General features: G+C 53.4%; 4 protein-coding genes across 4 annotated transcripts; 3 read left to right on the plus strand and 1 right to left on the minus strand.

Annotated features, from left to right (window-relative positions):
- Positions 1-72: 72 nt before the first annotated feature.
- EAH_00043360 (hypothetical protein) lies at positions 73-990 on the plus strand (the record flags this gene model as incomplete). The annotated part of the gene is made up of 1 exon (XM_013394979.1): positions 73-990. The coding sequence occupies one exon, from the start codon at positions 73-75 to the stop codon at positions 988-990; it is 918 nt and encodes a 305-aa protein (XP_013250433.1).
- An 862-nt stretch (positions 991-1,852) lies between these two features.
- Positions 1,853-13,390, minus strand: EAH_00043370 (dimethyladenosine synthase, putative; the record flags this gene model as incomplete). Its single annotated transcript, XM_013394980.1, has 12 exons — positions 1,853-2,241; positions 2,491-2,604; positions 3,206-3,613; positions 3,968-4,442; positions 4,728-8,256; positions 9,729-9,790; positions 10,248-10,310; positions 11,205-11,279; positions 11,501-11,578; positions 11,778-11,860; positions 12,314-12,552; positions 12,756-13,390. 12 exons carry the CDS (start codon positions 13,388-13,390, stop codon positions 1,853-1,855), a joined length of 6,150 nt encoding a protein of 2,049 aa, XP_013250434.1.
- A 398-nt stretch (positions 13,391-13,788) lies between these two features.
- EAH_00043380 (hypothetical protein, conserved) lies at positions 13,789-14,661 on the plus strand (the record flags this gene model as incomplete). Its single annotated transcript, XM_013394981.1, has 2 exons — positions 13,789-13,864; positions 14,207-14,661. The coding sequence occupies 2 exons, from the start codon at positions 13,789-13,791 to the stop codon at positions 14,659-14,661; spliced, it is 531 nt and encodes a 176-aa protein (XP_013250435.1).
- A 325-nt stretch (positions 14,662-14,986) lies between these two features.
- On the plus strand, positions 14,987-17,151 carry EAH_00043390 (hypothetical protein; the record flags this gene model as incomplete). The annotated part of the gene is made up of 3 exons (XM_013394982.1): positions 14,987-15,208; positions 15,652-15,843; positions 16,744-17,151. 3 exons carry the CDS (start codon positions 14,987-14,989, stop codon positions 17,149-17,151), a joined length of 822 nt encoding a protein of 273 aa, XP_013250436.1.
- Between the last annotated feature and the right edge of the window lie 307 nt (positions 17,152-17,458).

A 17,458-nucleotide genomic window follows, 5' to 3' on the forward strand; every position in this document is an offset into this window, starting at 1 on the left:
GGGGGGGGGGGCGGCAGGGTGTGGGGCCCCACGAGGCCCTGAGGTGTACATACACCTGAAGGCTGCAGCAAAATGATGTGTCTTTTGTCTACACAGAAGGCAGCAGCAGCAACTTTAACGCTGCTGCGGCGGCTGCCAACGCCAGCAGCAGCAACAACAACTGCAGCAGCAGCAGCAACAACAGCAACAGCAGTAACTGCAGCAACAGCAGCAACAGCAGCAACAGCAGCAGCAGCAGCAGCAGCAGCAGGGACAGCATTCCACTTTGACCTTCAATTCAAAAGGGCCTTAGCGACGGCAACGGCTACAACGGATGCTGCTGCAGCAACATCTATTGCAGCAGTAACAGCAGCAGCAGCAGCAGCAGCAACAGCAACAGAAACAGCACGGCCTCTGGAGCAGAAGCTCCTGTGGGGCCCAGCATGGGGGCCCCTAAGCAGCAGAATATCAGGGCAAGCCCAAGGGCTGTCCCTCTGCAGCGACGTTTGTTTGTTTCGTAAGCTTCTAAACATGCAGCAGCAGCAGCAGCAGCAACAGCAAGCACAGGACTATCTGCAGCAACAAAGTTTTTGGTTTGATAGGCCTCAGGGCTTCCTTGACAGCACTTTGCTGCAGCAGCAGAACCTGCTGCAGCAGCAGCAACAGCAGCAGACCCTATGGACCCATTCTCCCCGGACGCCTCCTCCTTCCCTGCAGCATCAGCAGCAGCATCAGCAGCAGCATCAGCAGCAGCATCAGCAGCAGCAGCAGCAGCAGCAGGGTCTGCTGCTGCGGCGTGATCGTGGTGGTAAGTTAAAGACAAAGTTAAGGAGAACAGAGAGAAGACGAAGAAAAGCAGAGGCCCTAAAGAGACGTCTGGGGCCCCTCAACCCTATGCAAAACTCAAAAGTACAGGGGGGCCCCCCTGGGGGGCCCCCTGGGGGGCCTCCTGGGGACCCTGGGGCCCCTGGGGGCCCCTTGGACTTAGGCGATGTTTTGATTGTACGCTAGACTGACAGAAGACTCAGGATTTAGGGTTTAGGGTTTAGGGTTAGCGTTTAGGGTTTAGGGTTAGGGTTTAGGGTTTAGCGAAGGGCTGTGGAAGGGATAGGGAGAAGAGGCAAAGAAAAAACAAATAGCAGAGACGGAACCCTAAACCCTAAACCCTAAAACAATTTACTCGTGGGGCTTCCACTGTATAGACGTCCTAAACCCTAAACCCTAAACCCTAAACCCTAGCATTCGTAACGTTGTCTCTAGCATGCCTGCAGGCTTTGCGTGAGCTGTCTTTAAGATTAGGGTTTAGGGTTTAGTGTTTTAGACTGTACGCTAGGGCTGAGCGACTTAGCCTTAAGGGTTTAGGGTTTAGGGTTTAGGGTTTAGGAGGAGACAGCTGCTTGGGGTGTATGTACAGGGGTACAGGGCCTTTGCAGCGAGCCCGAGAGACACAAATTAAAAAATAAATATAAAATATTTATTATATTCGCCTAAGGTATATGCATAGTATACATATATATTATATACATTTTATCTGTATATATATATATATATTATATACGTTTTATTTGTATATATATATATATATATATATATATATATTATATATATATTATATTTATCTTTGTTTACACCTGTTGGGTTTATCGCAAACATCATGTCCACGGAACATATCTACAAATAAATAATACATCTATATATATATATATATACATCTATATATATATGTATGTACATATACATGTATATGTATATATATATGTATATATATATATATATATATATCTGTAGCAGTCCCTTCAAGTGTCTCCGCAAACAGTGTAGCGTCTGTAGCAGCAGCAGGAGCAGCAGAAGCAGAAGTAGCAAAGGAGACACTTTAAACACAGACTGAGACAACCTCTAGACACCTCAGGGCTTCAGCCAGATCAGAGGGCAGCTCGCTGTACACCTCAAGATCCCTCATTTGAAGGGGGGCCCCAGGGGCCCCCTGTCTCCCCACTGAGGGGCCCCCAGGGGGCCCCCCTTTGAATTGCTGCTGTACAACGCCGAGATAACAACAGTGAAGAAACAAACGGGGACACCAGGAGAGATCAAACAAATACGAAGAAGGGTCTGCAGCAACAGCAACAGCAGCAGCAGCAGCAGCAGCAACAGCAGAGGCAGCAGCAGCAACAGCAGAAACCGCAACCATCAGAGATAGAAACCAACAGCAGGGGTGCGCTGCACTATCGAGCAGCAGGTGCTGCAGCAGCTGCTGCTTCTGACCTGCCAGCAGCAGCAGCAGTAGCAGCAGCAGCAATGGCAACAGGCTGCCTGAGCGCCCCACTTCTCCTAAACGCTGAATGTGTCTCCTCGCAGGGACTGTCTCTTCTCTACTACACTACGGAGCAGCTATTCTTTCCTGCTGCCGTTGCTGCTGCTGCTGCTGCTGCTGGTGCTGATGCTGCTGATGCTGCTGGTGCTAATGCCGCTGCTGCTGCTGCTGCTGCTGCTGCTGCTGCTGCTGCTGCTGACCTTTATGGTACTTATAATCTGCAGCAATGGGGTGCCCCATGGTAGACAAATGAATTCGTATTTGATGGGTCCTCCCCGTCAGCAGCTTCACTAAAAGGAGACTATACACTCGACCTGCGGAGACACCCCAACGCACATACACAGATACTCACTAATGCTACTATTGCTGCTGCTGTTGCTACTGCTGCTACTATTGCTGCTGCTGCTGATGCTGCTGTTGCTGCTGCTGTTGCTGCTGCTGCTGTTTGCAAAAAGTAGTGAAGAGGTGCAGAGACAACAGAACTGCTGCACCCACTTCACAGTGAGGCAGATGACCCTCTATGTTGGGGGCCCCCACCAGGGGCCCCCATCATTGGGGGCCCCTACTATTGGGGGCCCCTATTATTGGGGGCCCCTATTAATGGGGGCCCCTACTATTGGGAGCCCCTACTAATGGGGGCCCCTACTATTGAGGGCCTCTACTATTGGGGGCCCCTACTATTGGGGGCCCCCAGTGTGAGGGTGTTACCTTGTCGTTGCAAGTGGAGAAGGGGACGAAAGAGAGTGGTTGATGGCTGCAGCAGAAGAAAAGAGAGACGCAGCAAGCAGCAGCAGCACTAGAAGCAACTCGAGCAGCAACAGCCGCAGTAGCAGCAGCAACAGCAGCAGCAGCAGTAGCCGCAACAGCAGCAGCAGCAGCAACAAGGTCTATAATAGGGTACCTTGCCCTGTTGACTGCATATGCTGAAGATATGATTGTGGGGGGGGGGCCCCTTGAGGGTTTCTATGGGGCCGCTGACACCCCAAAATCCTTCGGAGCCCTGCAGCAGCTTGAGGCCCCCCCACGACATTTGTTGCTGCTGCTCCATTTGCTGCTGCTGCTGCTGCTGCTGTTGCTCGTTCTGCTGGTGCTGCTGCTCCTGAAGTTTCTGTTGCTGCTCTTTCTGCTGCTCCCCCATCCGCTTGTTCTGCTGCTGCAGCTCGCTCTGCTGCTGCTGCTCTTTCTGCTGCTGCTCTTCCTGCTGCTGCTGCTGCTGCACGCGTCCGTGTACGAGGGCGAGATAGAATTTGTTGAGTGTGTGGGCTTCAAACTGCATGCGGGCAAAATGAAAGCCCCGCGATGTCTTCGCAAAAAGAAGAGGACCTAAAATTCATGCATGCACACAATAATAGCGCTGCTGCTGCTGCTGCTGCTGCAGCTCATTCTGCTGCTGCTGCTGCTACTGCTAAGGCTACTGCTCTCTGTGACCCTGTTGCTGCCTTAGGGGCCCCCTTTGGGGCCTCATGGAGGGCCCCTAGGGGGCCCCGTTAAGGGCCCCCTTGCGCAATTCCCAAGGGGCCCCTATGGGGCCCCTTGCTAGCGACCGTGGGGTCTCCTAGGGGCCCCCTCGGGGGACCCTTGGGCGCCTCTTGGGGGCCCCTCGGGGGCCCCTCGGGGGCCTCGTGAGGGTCCGTTATATGCTCTGGGGGGCCCCCAAGGGCTTATAATGTTGCTTACCACTTGTCTCGCAGTCTAGTCTGTGTGTACATCCTGAGGAAACTGAAGAGTCAGAAAGAACAGAGACAAATTCAGCATTTGGAGACACCTCTTTTGTTGGGGCCCCCTTATATCTGCTGCTTGAAAGATGGGGGCCCCCATGGGGGCCCCCATGAGGGCCCTCATGGGGGCTCCCATGGGGGCCCCCCTGTGTTGTGTCTGCGGGGGCCCCCGGCAGCAGAGGGAGGGCCCCTTCTTGAACCCTGGCCCTAAGAAATAGATGGAGGGGTTCGGGCCTGCCGCTGTTTAGAAGTGCTTCGCTGAAAAGGAGACGATTGTCTCCTTTAGTGGTGGGAGGAGACAGATTAGATGAGAGGGGGCCCCCAGGGGCCCCCCACGAGGCCCATGGAGGCGTATCGAACCCAAAGGGGCCCCCTGGGGCCCCTGCAGCAGTCTGCTGCGCGTTAGCTAGCCAGTAAGGGGGCTTATATACAACCTAAAAGCATAAGGATACAGAAGAGACAGAGGAGACGCTTGAGAAGAAGGAGACAGTTAGAGACAGACGAAAGACAAAGGAGACACCTGCAGCAGCAGCGCTGGGATGGTAACAGCACCATTGCTATGCGGAGCAGCAGCAGCACAAGAATCAGCAGCAGCAGCAGCAACAACAACAGCAGCAAACAAACAGCAACGTCAAGAGCAACAACAATAGAGAATAGTAGTAGCAACAGCAGCAGCAACAGCAGCAGCAGCAGCAGCAGCAGCAGCAAATAAGCCTCACTAAGAAGTCGTCAGTGCTGAGGAGGGCCCTTGGCATCTCTTTTTGAAGGCCGCCTCTAAGGGCCCATCGCGGAGACAGAGGAGGCCTAGAGCCATTGGCTTGCTGCTGCTGCTGCTGCTGTTGCTGCTGCTGTTGCTGCTGCTGCTTCTGTTGCTGTTGCTGCTGCTGTTGCTGTTGCTGCTGCTGTTGCTTCGGTTGGTGCTGGTGCTGTTGCTGATCCGGCTGCTGCTGCTGCTGCTGCTGCGACTGCTGTTGCTGCTGGTGTTGCTGTTGCTGCTGCTGCTGCTGCTGTATGGTCTGTTCCCTTATGCATTTGCTGCTGCGGGTCTCTGCTACCAGCAGCGCAGCAGAAGTGAGGCCCCTGAGAAGTGAAGGAGACAAAAAGGAGACAGTGCTGAGGCAGCAAGTAAGGGCCCAGAGGTCGCGGAGACACCCTATTCCCTCTGGGGGCCCCTGCAGCAGCAGTTTACTGTCTCCTTTTGAAGTTATTCGGGGGCCCCCAAAGGCAAGCCCACGGGGGCCCCCTAATTTAAGACGCTGCATTATCTCCCTACAGACAGAACGCCACACTAAAATTGCTGCAGCCATATACCTCTCCTGCTGCTGCTGCTGCTGCTGCTCCTGCTGCTGCTCTAGGTCCTCGTTGGAATCGCGCTTGCCGGAGTGCAGCTTTTTATCTTGCAGCAGCTGCTCCTGATGCTGCTCCTGTTGCTGCTCCTGTTGCTGCAGCAGCAGCAGCAGCTGCTGCTGCAGCAACTGCTGTTTTTGTTGTTGCAGTTTTTGCTGCTGCTGCTGCTGCTTCTGCTGCTGCAGCTCTTGGATGCGCTTTTCTGCGTCTGCGCCCAGCAGCGCAGCTGTCTCCTTCAAGTGTCTCCTCACCAGCTGCCTAAGGAGACGCCGTTCAGGTGGGGCCCCGTGTCTCTTTAGCTGCAGCTGCAGCAGGGGCCCCCCAGCCTTTGATTCTGCTGCTCGCTGCAGCCCAATGCAGAGACCTGCTAAGTCCCTCAAAGAAGCCTCCCCTAAAAACCTGCTGCTGCTGCTGCTGCTGCTATTGCTGTTGCTGCTGCTGCTGCTGTTGCTGCTGTTGCTGTTGGAGATCAGCAACTTTGGAAGGGAGACAAAGAGGGCCTCAGGGAATTGCTGCTGCTGCGAGGACGCCAGCAGCGCAGCAGCAACATCACGGCAAGAGAGTGGGGGGCCCCCCTGTTGGGGGCCCCCCTGTTTCTGCATTGTCTCCTTTTGTGATGCATGCAGAGACACCTCAAGGCCTGAACTGTCTCTCTCAGGCAGGAGACACTTGCTTGGCTTTGCTGCTGCTGGGAGGCCCCCTTTAGGGGCCCCCCCTAAGCAGAAAGAAGCTTGTGCACGGCGCAGCAGCTCAGCAGCAGCAGCAGCACAAAGAGAAGGAGACACCTCACCGACAGCAGCAAAGGCCCACAAAACATTCGCTATTTGCTGCGGAGACAGCTGCTGCAGGCCTTGGGGCCTCAGGAGACAGTTTAAAGAGGCCTTAAAGAGACACTTGAATACAGCACTCTGAGCACAACTTGAAGAGGCCCCCAAGGGGCCCCAAGGGGGGCCCCTCAGGGGGCCCCCCAAGGAGACAGCTGCAGAATTGCTGCTGCTATAAATACGCATGAAGGTCGCCTTGCAGGCTGCTGCGGCCCCCTGCTGCACTTCAATCAAACCCTCTGTCTCCTTCTCTGGTGAAGACATGCGGGGGGCCCCCACTGGGGGGCCCCCCCCAGACTGTGTTGCTGATGAATGCGCTGCAACTGTCACTTCTTGGCCTCTTATTAGCTTAGTCTGCTGCTGCTGCTGCTGCTGTTGCTGCTGTTGGGGGTGTTGCTGCTGCTGTTCCTGCTGCTTCGGCTGTGGCTGCTGATGTTGCTGCTGCTGTTGTTGCTGCTGCAGCAGCTGCTGCAGGGCGCGTAGGTTGTTGTTCTGCACTTGCAAGAGAGCGCTGAGGGTTTGCTGCTTTGCTGCTGCATCTTCGGGGTGTCTGTACACCGCAGCCTTTGCTGCAGCCCAGATGACTGTTGAGTAGCCCCTCGCTTCAAAGGCCTCTACTTGCTGCAGAAAGGAGACAGCAAGACCGGCAAATGTCTCCTTCACCGCAGCCTGCAGCTGCAAGCGAGCTTCTGCAGCCTCTTGCTGCTCTTGCTGCTGCTGCTGCTGCTGCTGCTGTTTGTGCTGCTGCTGCTGCTGCTGTGAAGGTAGGGAAGCGATTAAGGCGGCCCCAGACCTGTCAAGCATAGTAGCGAGGCCCCACGCGATGTTGCAGATGTCTACGGGTAAGAGCAGCAGCAGCTGCTGCTGTTGCTGCTGCTGTTGCTGCTGCTGTTGCTGTAGCTGCTGCAGCAGAGGCTGCAGCAGAGGCTGCAGCACAGCAACAGCCGCAAGCGCCAAGGGGACATCGCAGGCCCCAAGGGCCCCGAGGGCCCACAGCGTGTTGGAGACAAGCTGGCGTGTGCTGCTGCTGCTGCTGCTGCTGCTGCTGCTGCTGTTGCTTCTGCTACTGTTGCTGCTGCTGCCCACAGTGAGTGCTTCGAGATGGCGCAGCAATTTGCTGCGGAGAGCAGAGAAGGTGGGGTTGGTGTACAGCAATCGCAAGAAAGGCGGCAACGACTGCGGCAGCAAGAGCTGCTGCTGTTGCTGCTGCTGTTGCTGCTGCTGCTGCTGCTTCTGATAGTGCTGCTGCGGGCTTTTCTGAAATGCAGCAGCAGCAGAGGCCGCTGCTGCTGCTGCTGCTGCTGCGTGTCCCTGCTGCCTGTAGATACGCCCTAAGAGGAGAAGGGCAGTAGCACAGTGCACAGCATCAAAGGCCTCCAGGTGCTGCTGCGAGTACTGCAGCACAGCAGCAACACCCTGACGGCTGCTGCTGCTGCTGCGGCTGCTGCTGCTGCTGCTAGGAGCAGCAGCAGCAGCAGCAGCAGTAGCAGCTAGAGGGGATCCTCCACGGGCCAGCAACCCAGACATCAGCTGCCGCGCGTTAGGGGGGCCCCAGAAGGTCTTTGAGGGGGGGCCCCTCTGGTGTAGGTTGGGAGCGGACGAGGCTGCTTCTTGCTGCTTCACGCTGCTGCTGCTGCCCTTGCTGCTGGTATTGCTGCTGCTGCTGTAGCTGCTGCTGCTGCTGCTGAGTCGGCGCGTGGTGTATGTAGCACGATGCACTTGCAGCAGCAGCAGCAGCAGCAAATGCTGCTGAGTCCTAGGGCCCCCACTTCGAAGGCTAGACCACGCTGCAGCATAGGGAACGGGGGCCCCCTGGGGGGCCCCCAAGGGCCCTGTAACCACAAGCCGGGGGCCCCGAAGGGGCCCCACTCCCTGGGGTCCCACACCCGGGGGCCCCACCCCTGGGGGCCCTACCCCTGGGGGCCCCACACTTGGGGGCCCCTTCAAAGGAAGGGGGAGTGCAGTGGTAGGTCTAAGGGGCCCCCAACGGCGAAGAAGGCAGTGGGGGCCCCCGGGGCCCCTCGCTCCATTGCTGGGGGCCCCTGGAGGAGGGTACATTGGGGCCCCTGGGGCCCCCCTGGAGAGCAGCAGAAGGCGAGAGAAGTGAAGAGACAGTAATAATGCTTTTCTTTATTTTAATTAATAAAAAAACAAACAAATGAGCTGAATTTATGTACAGAGCATACACCATAGGGAAGAAGGTTTGGGGCCCCCAAGGGGGGCCCCCAGGGGGCCCCCCATGCGATCTGTCTCCTCCAGAGGGGGCCCCCGTAGCTAGAGGGTACTGAAGGAAAGGTAATAGTGACTGCAGCAAAACTTCTTAATAAAATAAATAAATAAAACTCAGCTTTATATGTTAAAACAAAGCAAAGAAAAACGAGGCCAAGGTGGGGGCAAACAGGCCCACTACTTGACCAATGGTCTCCCCCTACAGGAAGGTGTTACGACGAAGAGGGAGAGGGGCCCCCCAGGGGACCCCTAAGGGCCCTTAGGGGGCCCCCCAGTGCTTTAAGGGGGGCCCCCCGCCGGTGGGCCCCTCTCCTTCCATGACGCTTTGCTTCAGCCACAAAACAAACGTACAGGTCCTGGGGGCCCCCAGGGAGAGAGAGGCCCCCAGCAGGGAGGGGCCCCCAAGCTGGTAGGGGGCCCCTCACTTCATTGACTTTGAAAGGGTGGGGTCTAGGGGCCCCCTGAGCCTCTATACTACCCCCTCTAGAGGGCCCCAGCTATTTGTTTTATTATAAGACGCAGGCATGATACCTAGGGGGGCCCCCACTGGTAGTGGGGGCCCCCAATGAGGGTGGTGGGGGCCCCCCTCTTGTAGTTGCTAGGAGTTGTTAATAGTCTCCATGTTTTGCTTTTCTCCATACAACAGGGACCCTCGGGATCAGAGGAGACTGTCTCTTTAGGAAACTGTCTCCTGTCTCCTCCACCCCTAAAGAAGGCCTCAACATACTGCCCGTGGGGGCAGGGGGGCCCCCCTTGGGGTCATTGGGGCCCCCAATAGGGTCAAAGGGGGCCCCCATCAGGCGTTGAGGGCCCCCCAACACAAGGCCCTGGGGGCCCCCTAGGGGGTCAATGAAAGCCCCATGAGGGCCCTGGGGGCCCCCTAGGGGGTCAATGAAAGCCCCATGAGGGCCCTGGGGGCCCTCATGAGGGCCCTGGGGGCCCCCCTGAGGGCCCTGGGGGCCCTTGTTAGTACCAAATATAGCAGCCGTTAGGTGAAGAAATTGCTGGGGGCTGAGGGCCTGAGGCCTTTGCGTTGCGAATTGTAAAGGGACGGAGACACCCGGAGGCAGAATTGGCTGCGAGAGAAGAAGGAGACAGACAGATAGATAGAAAAGGAGACAGCTGAAGGAGACCCATAAAAGAGGCATTAAAAAGGAGACAGGTGCAGCAGGAGGAGACGGATAGAAGAGACAATAAAACAAAGCAGAAAAATAGAAACAACGCGCATCAGTAAAGGGCCTTTACCTCAAGAAATGAAGAATATATAAATAAATACCCCACACAACAACAAAGGAGACTAACTGTCTCCTGCTTATTTACAGACCCACCTTCAGACTATGCCGCAGCATCTTCCGCCGCTGGCCAAAGGCAGCAAACAAAACCTGCAGCAGCAGCAGCAGCAGCAGCAGCACTAGCAACAGCGAGAAGCAAGAGATAGAAGGACTTCTTAAAGCAGCAACAGTTCAGCACGCATATCCGAAACAGCAGCAACAACAGCAGCAGCAGCAGCAGCGAAAACAGTTATCTCGCAGCAGCAGCAGCAACAGTACCAGCTGAAGCTGCAGCAGCTGCAGCAACACCAGCAGCAGCAGCACACGCAATAACCGCAAAAGCAGCAGCACCACCACCAAAAGCACCCGCAATAACAACAACAACAGCAGCAACAGCAGCAGCAACAGCAGAAGCACCCGCAACAACAACAACAACAGTAGCAGCAGCACCAGCAGCAGCAGCAGCAGCAACAGCAGCAGCAGCAGCAGCAGCAACAGCAGCAGCAACAGCAGCAGCAACAGCAGCAGCAACAGCAGCACAAACTTTCTTTAGGTCTTTTGCATTAACCCCATTTAGGAGCTCCTCATCACTTTCGTGGCGGAAGTCAACGCGCACAACGGCAGACTCCACCTGCATACAAACCCTAAACCCTAAACCCTAAACCCTAAACCCTAAACCCTAAACCCTAAACCCTAACTCCGAACCCACCGAACCCAACGTGTTGGGGTGCAGCCAGGTCAGTGGGGCTTCGGCAAAGGGAGGGTTTAGGGTTTGGGTTAACTTGAGGTCTGCGTCTGGTTTTACGCAAAGGATTAGGGTTTAGGGTTTAGGGTTTACCTTTGGCTGGGGATAAAAAGCATGAGAAGGGACAGTAAATAACAGCGAGGGTTTTGCTAACAAAGCAAAAGCAACGCTCAACCGACAGTAAGCCGCCTCGCCTGGAGCAGCCACCAGTCTCTAAAGAAGACAAAAGGAGACAGATAAAGAGACAAGAGGAGACAAATAAAGAGACAAGAGGGGACAGATAAAGAGACAAAAGGAGACAGATAAAGCGATAAAAAGAGACAAATAAGGAGATAAATAATGAGGCAAAAGGAGACACATAAAGACATAAAAGGAGACAGAAAAAGAATGCCTTCTTGGTCCCTAAAGACGAAGAAAGATGTTCAATGAAGTAAGAGATCCTTTAATTGGCATATTTGCAGTGAATGTACAAAAGGAGACAAAAGGAGACAAGAGGAGACAACGGGAGACAACAGGAGACAAAGAAGCATGTGGAGACAGAAGGAGACAAAAGAAGATAAAAGGAGACAGCTAAGCGCGGAAGGAGACAGAGACAAATAGAAGAAGACAGAAGTAAAGAGAGAGACATAGAAAGCATCTAATAGAAGCCAGGAGCCCCCAGAGACCCCTTCGGGTCCCTGGGGGCCCCCTGGGGCCTTTAGGGGCCCCAAGGCACCAAGTTGGGGGCCCCCTTGTGCTTAGGGTTTAGGGTTTAGGGTTTAGGGTTTAGGGTTATTTTACCTCCGCCACTTCTTTTTGCAGAGTAACAACCGCCAGGTCAATGTAATGCCGGCAATCCAACAGACAAAAAAGAAGCTGCAGCAAACCCCATATAAACCCTAAACCCTAAACCCTAAACCCTAAACCCTAAACCCTAGACGGTAAAGGTCAAAGCCACGTGAGCGACAGTGGGGAGGGGGTTTTTGCAAACCCCCAGAGGAGCCGACAGACACAAGGCGAATATACCCTCAACACCTGCGGTTTAGGGTTTAGGGTTTAGGGTTTAGGGTTTGGGGTTTAGGGTTTGAAGGCAGTACCTGACTCGTGAGGTAGAAGGGCAGGTTCCCAACAATGCGCAGTCGCTGCATGTGGTGGCCGAGGTAAGGCCAATTCACCTGCATCCAAACCCTAAACCCTAAACCCTAAACCCTAAACCCTAAACCCTAAACCACAAACCCTAAACCCTAAACCACAAACCCTAAACCCTTAACCCTGCAGCCTCACTCAACCCTCCGTCTCCTGCCCCCAACTCCAGCATCTCCGAACCCTAAGGTGCAGCCCTAAACCCTAAACCCTAAACCCTAGCAGCAGCACCTGTAAGACGTCCTCATGCAGCAACTGCAGGCCCGGCAACCGCTGGCTGAGGAGAGCGATGGCCCTGGGGTCAATCTCAACAGCTGAAGAGCAAAGGAGACAGAATGAGACACTTTTATTTGTATAGGCAGACAAAAGGAGACACTTTTATTTGTATAGGCAGACAAAAGGAGACACTTGTCGGGTTGTAAAGGCGGCATTGTCTTGTTATAGAGACACAATACTATATATATATATATATATATATAGTATTGTGTCTAAAGGAGCCGCATGTATTCAAACAGAGGGGCAGACACCTATATTGTTGTAGACAGACAAAAGGAGACACTTTCTATAGAGAGGCAAAAGGAGACACCTTCTATAGATAGACAAAAGGAGACACCTTCTATAGACAGACAAAAGGAGACAGACATCTTGCCACAGCACAGCATCCACCCGAGGGCCCCTAGGGGGCCCCTAAGGGGCCCCCAAGGGGCCCCCTAGAGGAGGTCATGGGGGGCCCCTAAGAGACAGAAGAGACAGCTGCTGCTGCTTACCCAGCATATCAGGATACAGAGGGTACAGCAAACGCGTGAGGGCCCCCGTCCCGGGGCCCACTTCCACTACTCGGCTAAGCGGTGCAGCACCAGCTCCCCCCTGCTGCTGCTGCTGCTGCTGCTGCTGCTGCTGGGCCTCCCGCTGCGCTGCTGCAGCAACAGCCCCTTTAAATGCCTTAACAATTCGTCTGCATATGTTTGCATCCGCTAAAAAGTTTTGCCCTAGACTTTGCTTCGGCCTAAACAAACAAACAAAACACAAAAAGTATATGCATATAAACTTCGCATGCAACGAGGGCCCCTAGGGGCCCCTAGGGGCCCCCTCATCCAACGAGGGGGCCCCCCTAAGGTACATATGGGGTACCGGGGGCCCCCAAGGGGGGGCCTTGAGTGACACTGTGATGCCTGCTAGGGGCCCCTCCTCTGCGAAGATTAAACCCACCTAAATTCTCCTCTTGGCAGCCGAGCTGTACCCTCTTCAGCTGAGGCATCCAACACCAAGGGGGCCCCATCCCGGGGCCCCTCACGGGGCCCCTCAAGGGGCCCCTCAAGGGGCCCCCCTCTCTCCACAGGGAGTTCAGGGGGCCCCCCTGTTTGTTGTTGAGGGTTTTGTTTAAGTGGATATATCTGCAGGTTCTCCAAGGGACGAAAGGCAGACCGAGAAGCCCCCGGGGGGCCCCCGGGGGGCCCCCCTGGGGGCCCCCCTTCTTTTGCCTCGGGGGGCCCCCCTTCTCTCCTCTTGGGGCACCCCCGGTAGGGCCTGCCTTCAAAGGGGGCCCCCGAAGGGGCCCCTCTCAGAAGAGAGAGAGGGGCCCCCCTATGCGAACTTGAGGGCCCCCCCCTTCTCTTTAGCAGCAGGGGGGGGCCCCCTGTTGCTGCAGTGGGTCGGGGAGATAGATCAGGGACAGAGAGGAATAATGGAAACAGCTGCTGCTGCTGCTGCTGCTGCTGTTGCTGCTGCTGATTGGACAGCGGTGCTGCAGCACTAAGCTGGGGTGTATATACAGCTGCTGTGTGTGCTGCTGCAGCAGCAGCTAAAAGCCAAACAAAAACAGAAGCTTCTCCTAAGACTATCATTTGTTGGGGGCCCCCTAGGTACACCCTGAATGCATTTTAGGGGCCCCCTCATTAGCAGCTGCTGCAAGAAGAGGGTTTAGTATAGGGCCCCAGGGGCCCCCCTCCTCCTTTGTGTCTGTGTAGTATAAGGAAGCAGCAAGAAGTTAAGATTCATCTTAACTTTAAAAGGGGGTTAGGGGGGCCCCCTTGCCGCAGGGTTTAGTAGGGGGCCCCCCTTTGTGGCTGGGGGCCCCCCGCGTCGCTGCAGTGGGGGCCCCCCCTCTTGTTTGAGGTTTGTCTGCAGTTTGTTGCTGTTTGTTTGTTTAGTTTGTGTTTAAGTTTGTTTTGATAATAATATTATGTTAATATTATTTAAAAGGAGACAGTAAAAGGAAGAAAGAAGAGAGATAGGCCGTGCAATGAAGAGGGGCCTCCTCAGCTGCAGCACAGCCTTTGTCTCTGCTCTCTGCTTTGCTGCTGCGGGGGCCCCCCTCCGTTCTTCTCTTCTTTTACCTTCTTATAAACATTTTAATTCAAAACATTATTCATTTCTTCGTTGTTATCTTTACAGAAGCTCCTGCAGCACCCAAAGAGGTAGGTGTTCCCTAGTGGGGCCCCTGTGGGGGCCCCCTGGGGGCCCCCACCCCCTCTCCACCCCGTGGCTGCTGCTGCTGCTGCTGCTGCTGCTAGGCGTTGCAGTGTCTGTGCAGTGTGTGTTTTTGTGGGTATTATTTCTTCATTTATTTGAGGTGTATAAACACAAAAGAGTTAAATAATTTGTTTATTATATTTATTTGCTTCCGTTTACTTCTTTAGGGTTTTGTCTGGGGCCTGCAGCATACCTGACGCCGTACTGCAACTTCCTGCAGCAGCAACAGCAGCAGCAGCAACAACAACAGCAGCAACAGCAGCAGCAACAACAACAACAGCAGCAGCTGTTGTCTCCCTCATCTCCTCTATCTCGTCTTCTCTATCCTTTATCTCTAAACTCTTCTGCTGCTGCTAAGTGCACAATGGGGGCTCTTACAACAGCAGCAGCAGCAGGAGGAGCAGGTACTGCAACAGTGACTGCAACATCACCTGAAAACCAGCAACAGCAGCAGCAGCAGCAGCAGCTGCTGCTGCGCCCCACAAAAGAACCCAAGGAGAAGAGGAGGGCCGACTATAAACCAACAGATTACCTCATAGACTCTGTAGATCTCTGCTTCCGCCTCGATGCAGAAGCAACAAAAGTAAGGCAGCAGCAGCAGCAGCAGCAGCAACAGCAACAGCAGCAGCAACAGCAGTGGTAGCAGAGGCAGCGGCAGCAGCAACAGCAGCAGCAGGAGCATACGCAGCAACAGCAGCACCAAAACACATGTAAAGAGACAGCCTGAGATTGAAGAGACTATGAAGGAGACATAGAAAATATCTGTCTCCTCCTGCAACAAAAAGGAGACAGGGGACACTCTCCCGCTGCTTGTGTCTCTTATGCTGCTGCTGCTGTTTCTGCTGCTGCTGCCACAGTTTCCCTGCTGCTGCTTCTGTTTCTGTCTGTGCTGCTTCTATCCCCATCTGTGCTGCTGTCTCTGCTGCTTTTGCTGCTGCTGCTTGTCTTAGGTGACGTCAGTGCTATCAATGCGTAGACGGGAGGAGACACCTCCTGCAGATTTGCGTCTGGACGGGGAGGGTTTAGAGATTCACGGGGTATGGATAGATGGACAGGAGACACCTGGGGGCCCCCTGGGGGCCCCTGGGGGCCCCTTGAAAGGGTACGGTGTTGATTCAGAGGGGGCCCTGCATATTCCTTCAGGCTTGCTTCCTTTAGAGTCTGGGAAGGAGTTTAAAGTGAAGACAGAGGTGACTATACACCCCAAGACAAACCTTAAACTCTCGGGTTTGTATGCTACGGGGGATCTATTATGTACACAGTGTGAAGCTGAAGGGTTTAGACGAATTACCTTCTTCTTAGATAGACCCGATGTTATGGCGAAGTTCAAGGTATTAAACCCTAAACCCTAAACCCTAAACCCTCAACACGCGAGACACCCAGACCTTAGCTGTCGTTTCATACCCCTAAACCTCCCTCAGACATACCCTAAACCCTAAACCCTCTTCTACCCTTCATATCTCCCCTATCTTTGTCTCTCCAAGGGTTTAGGGTTTAGGGTTTAGGGTTTAGGGTTTGGGGTGTATGTATGAGAGTCTCGGTTGTAGTTTTTGGATCCCCGTTGATATCCTGGATTGTCCTATAGTGTTTAGGGTTTAGGGTTTAGGGTTTAGGGTTTAGGGTTTTGTTTCAGGTTCGTCTGGAGGCTGACGCTAAGCAATACCCAACCTTACTTAGCAATGGAAATAAAATAGAAGAGGGGCCCCTAGAGGGGGCCCCCGATCTTCATTATGCAGTCTTTGAAGATCCTTTCTTAAAACCCTGTTACTTGTTTGCTCTTGTTGCGGGGCCTCTATCTTTTATTGAAGACACCTTCACTACCATGGTACCCCATCTAAACCCTAAACCCTAAACCCTAAACCCTAGCGAAGGCCTAAACCCACACACGGTCGCGAAACCCTAAACCCTTCTTTCTTAAACCCTAAATCCTACCTACATTCCAGCTAAACCCTAAACCCTAGCTATACGCTGGCTTAACCAGTCGCCATAGCTAAACCCTAGCTAAACCCTAGCTAAACCCTACATCATAGCTAAACACTCAACAGTAGCTAATCCCTAAACCCTAGCTCAAGCATCAGCCGCAGGCCTTGGGTGTATCTTCTTAGTGTTTAGGGTTTATGTTTGGTGTACTAGGATCTCTTTAGGGTTTAGGATTTAAGTTTGTTTCCTTTCTATTAGAATATCTGGGGTTTAAGGTTTAGGGTTTAGGGCTTAGGGTTGGTTCTCTCTCGTACTTTGTAGTCTATTTCTTTCAGTGCTTCGCTGTTTTAATTATATGCTGTTTATTTTTTAATTTAAGGCTTAGGGTTTAGGTTAGTTTAGGTTAGTTTAGGGTTTCCTAGGGTTTTCCTAGGCTTTACTGGGATTTACTAGGGTTTAGGGTTTACTAGGGTTTAGGGTTTACTACGTTTTCGTATGGTTTCCTAGGGCTTGATAAGTGTTTATTACGGTTTAATATGGTTTCCTAGGGTTTAGGGTTTAGGGTTCCCTAGGGTTTAGGGTTTAGGATTCTTTAGGATTTAGGGTTTAGGATTCTTTAGGATATAGGGTTTAGGATTCTTTAGGGTTTAGGGTTTAGGGTTCCTTAGGGTTTAGGGTTTAGGATTCTTTAGGATTTAGGGTTTAGGGTTCTTCAGGGCTTAGGGTTCTTTAGGGTTTAGGGTTTTTAGGGTTTAGGGTTTTTAGGGGTTTGTAAGGGTATTTAAGGGTTTGTGTGGAACTGCAGAGCGGGAAGAAGGTTCAAATTCGGGTGTATGGGCAGCCTAGCGAGACGACGAAGTTACAATTTGCGCTGAGCTCTGTGAAGAAAAGTATGAAGTGGGATGAAGACGCATACGGCAGAGAGTACGACTTAAACTCTTTTGCTGTTGTTTGTGTTCGCGATTTTAATATGGGTGCTATGGAGAACAAAGGCCTTAATATCTTTAACTCTTCGCTTCTTCTTGCAGACCCTAAGACAACTACAGGTTTGATATTACACCTTCTTCCTCCTACTCCTGCTATTGCTGCTGCTGCTATTGCTGCTGCTGCTATTGCTGCTGCTGCTATTGCTGCTGCTGCTATTGCTGCTGCTGCTGCTGCTGCGGCGGCAGCAGCAGGAGCAATACGGAGAGAAATAGCAGTAGAGAAGTAGCAGCAATAGCAGCAACAGCAACAGCAACAGCAGCAGCAACCGAGGTAGAATAAATAGTAAGGGTAGGAGACGAACAGCAGCGGGAGCAGCAGCAGCATCAGCAGCAGCTAGAAGGAGAGAATAATGCATAGTCTATAGTTTTCTTATGAGGGCGTAGCTCTCTCTGAACACAAGGACAGAGGGTTTAGGGTTTACCATTGAGGGTTTAGGGTTTGGGGTGTGATTTCACGGGAGCTAAACCCTAAACCCTAAATTAGGGTTTTGTTCTGCAGATGCGGAGTACGAGAGGATTTTGGGGGTTGTCGGC

Source organism: Eimeria acervulina, genomic scaffold (genome assembly GCF_000499425.1).
Source record: "Eimeria acervulina Houghton genomic scaffold, Eah_scaff578, whole genome shotgun sequence".
Lineage (NCBI taxonomy): Eukaryota > Apicomplexa > Conoidasida > Eucoccidiorida > Eimeriidae > Eimeria > Eimeria acervulina.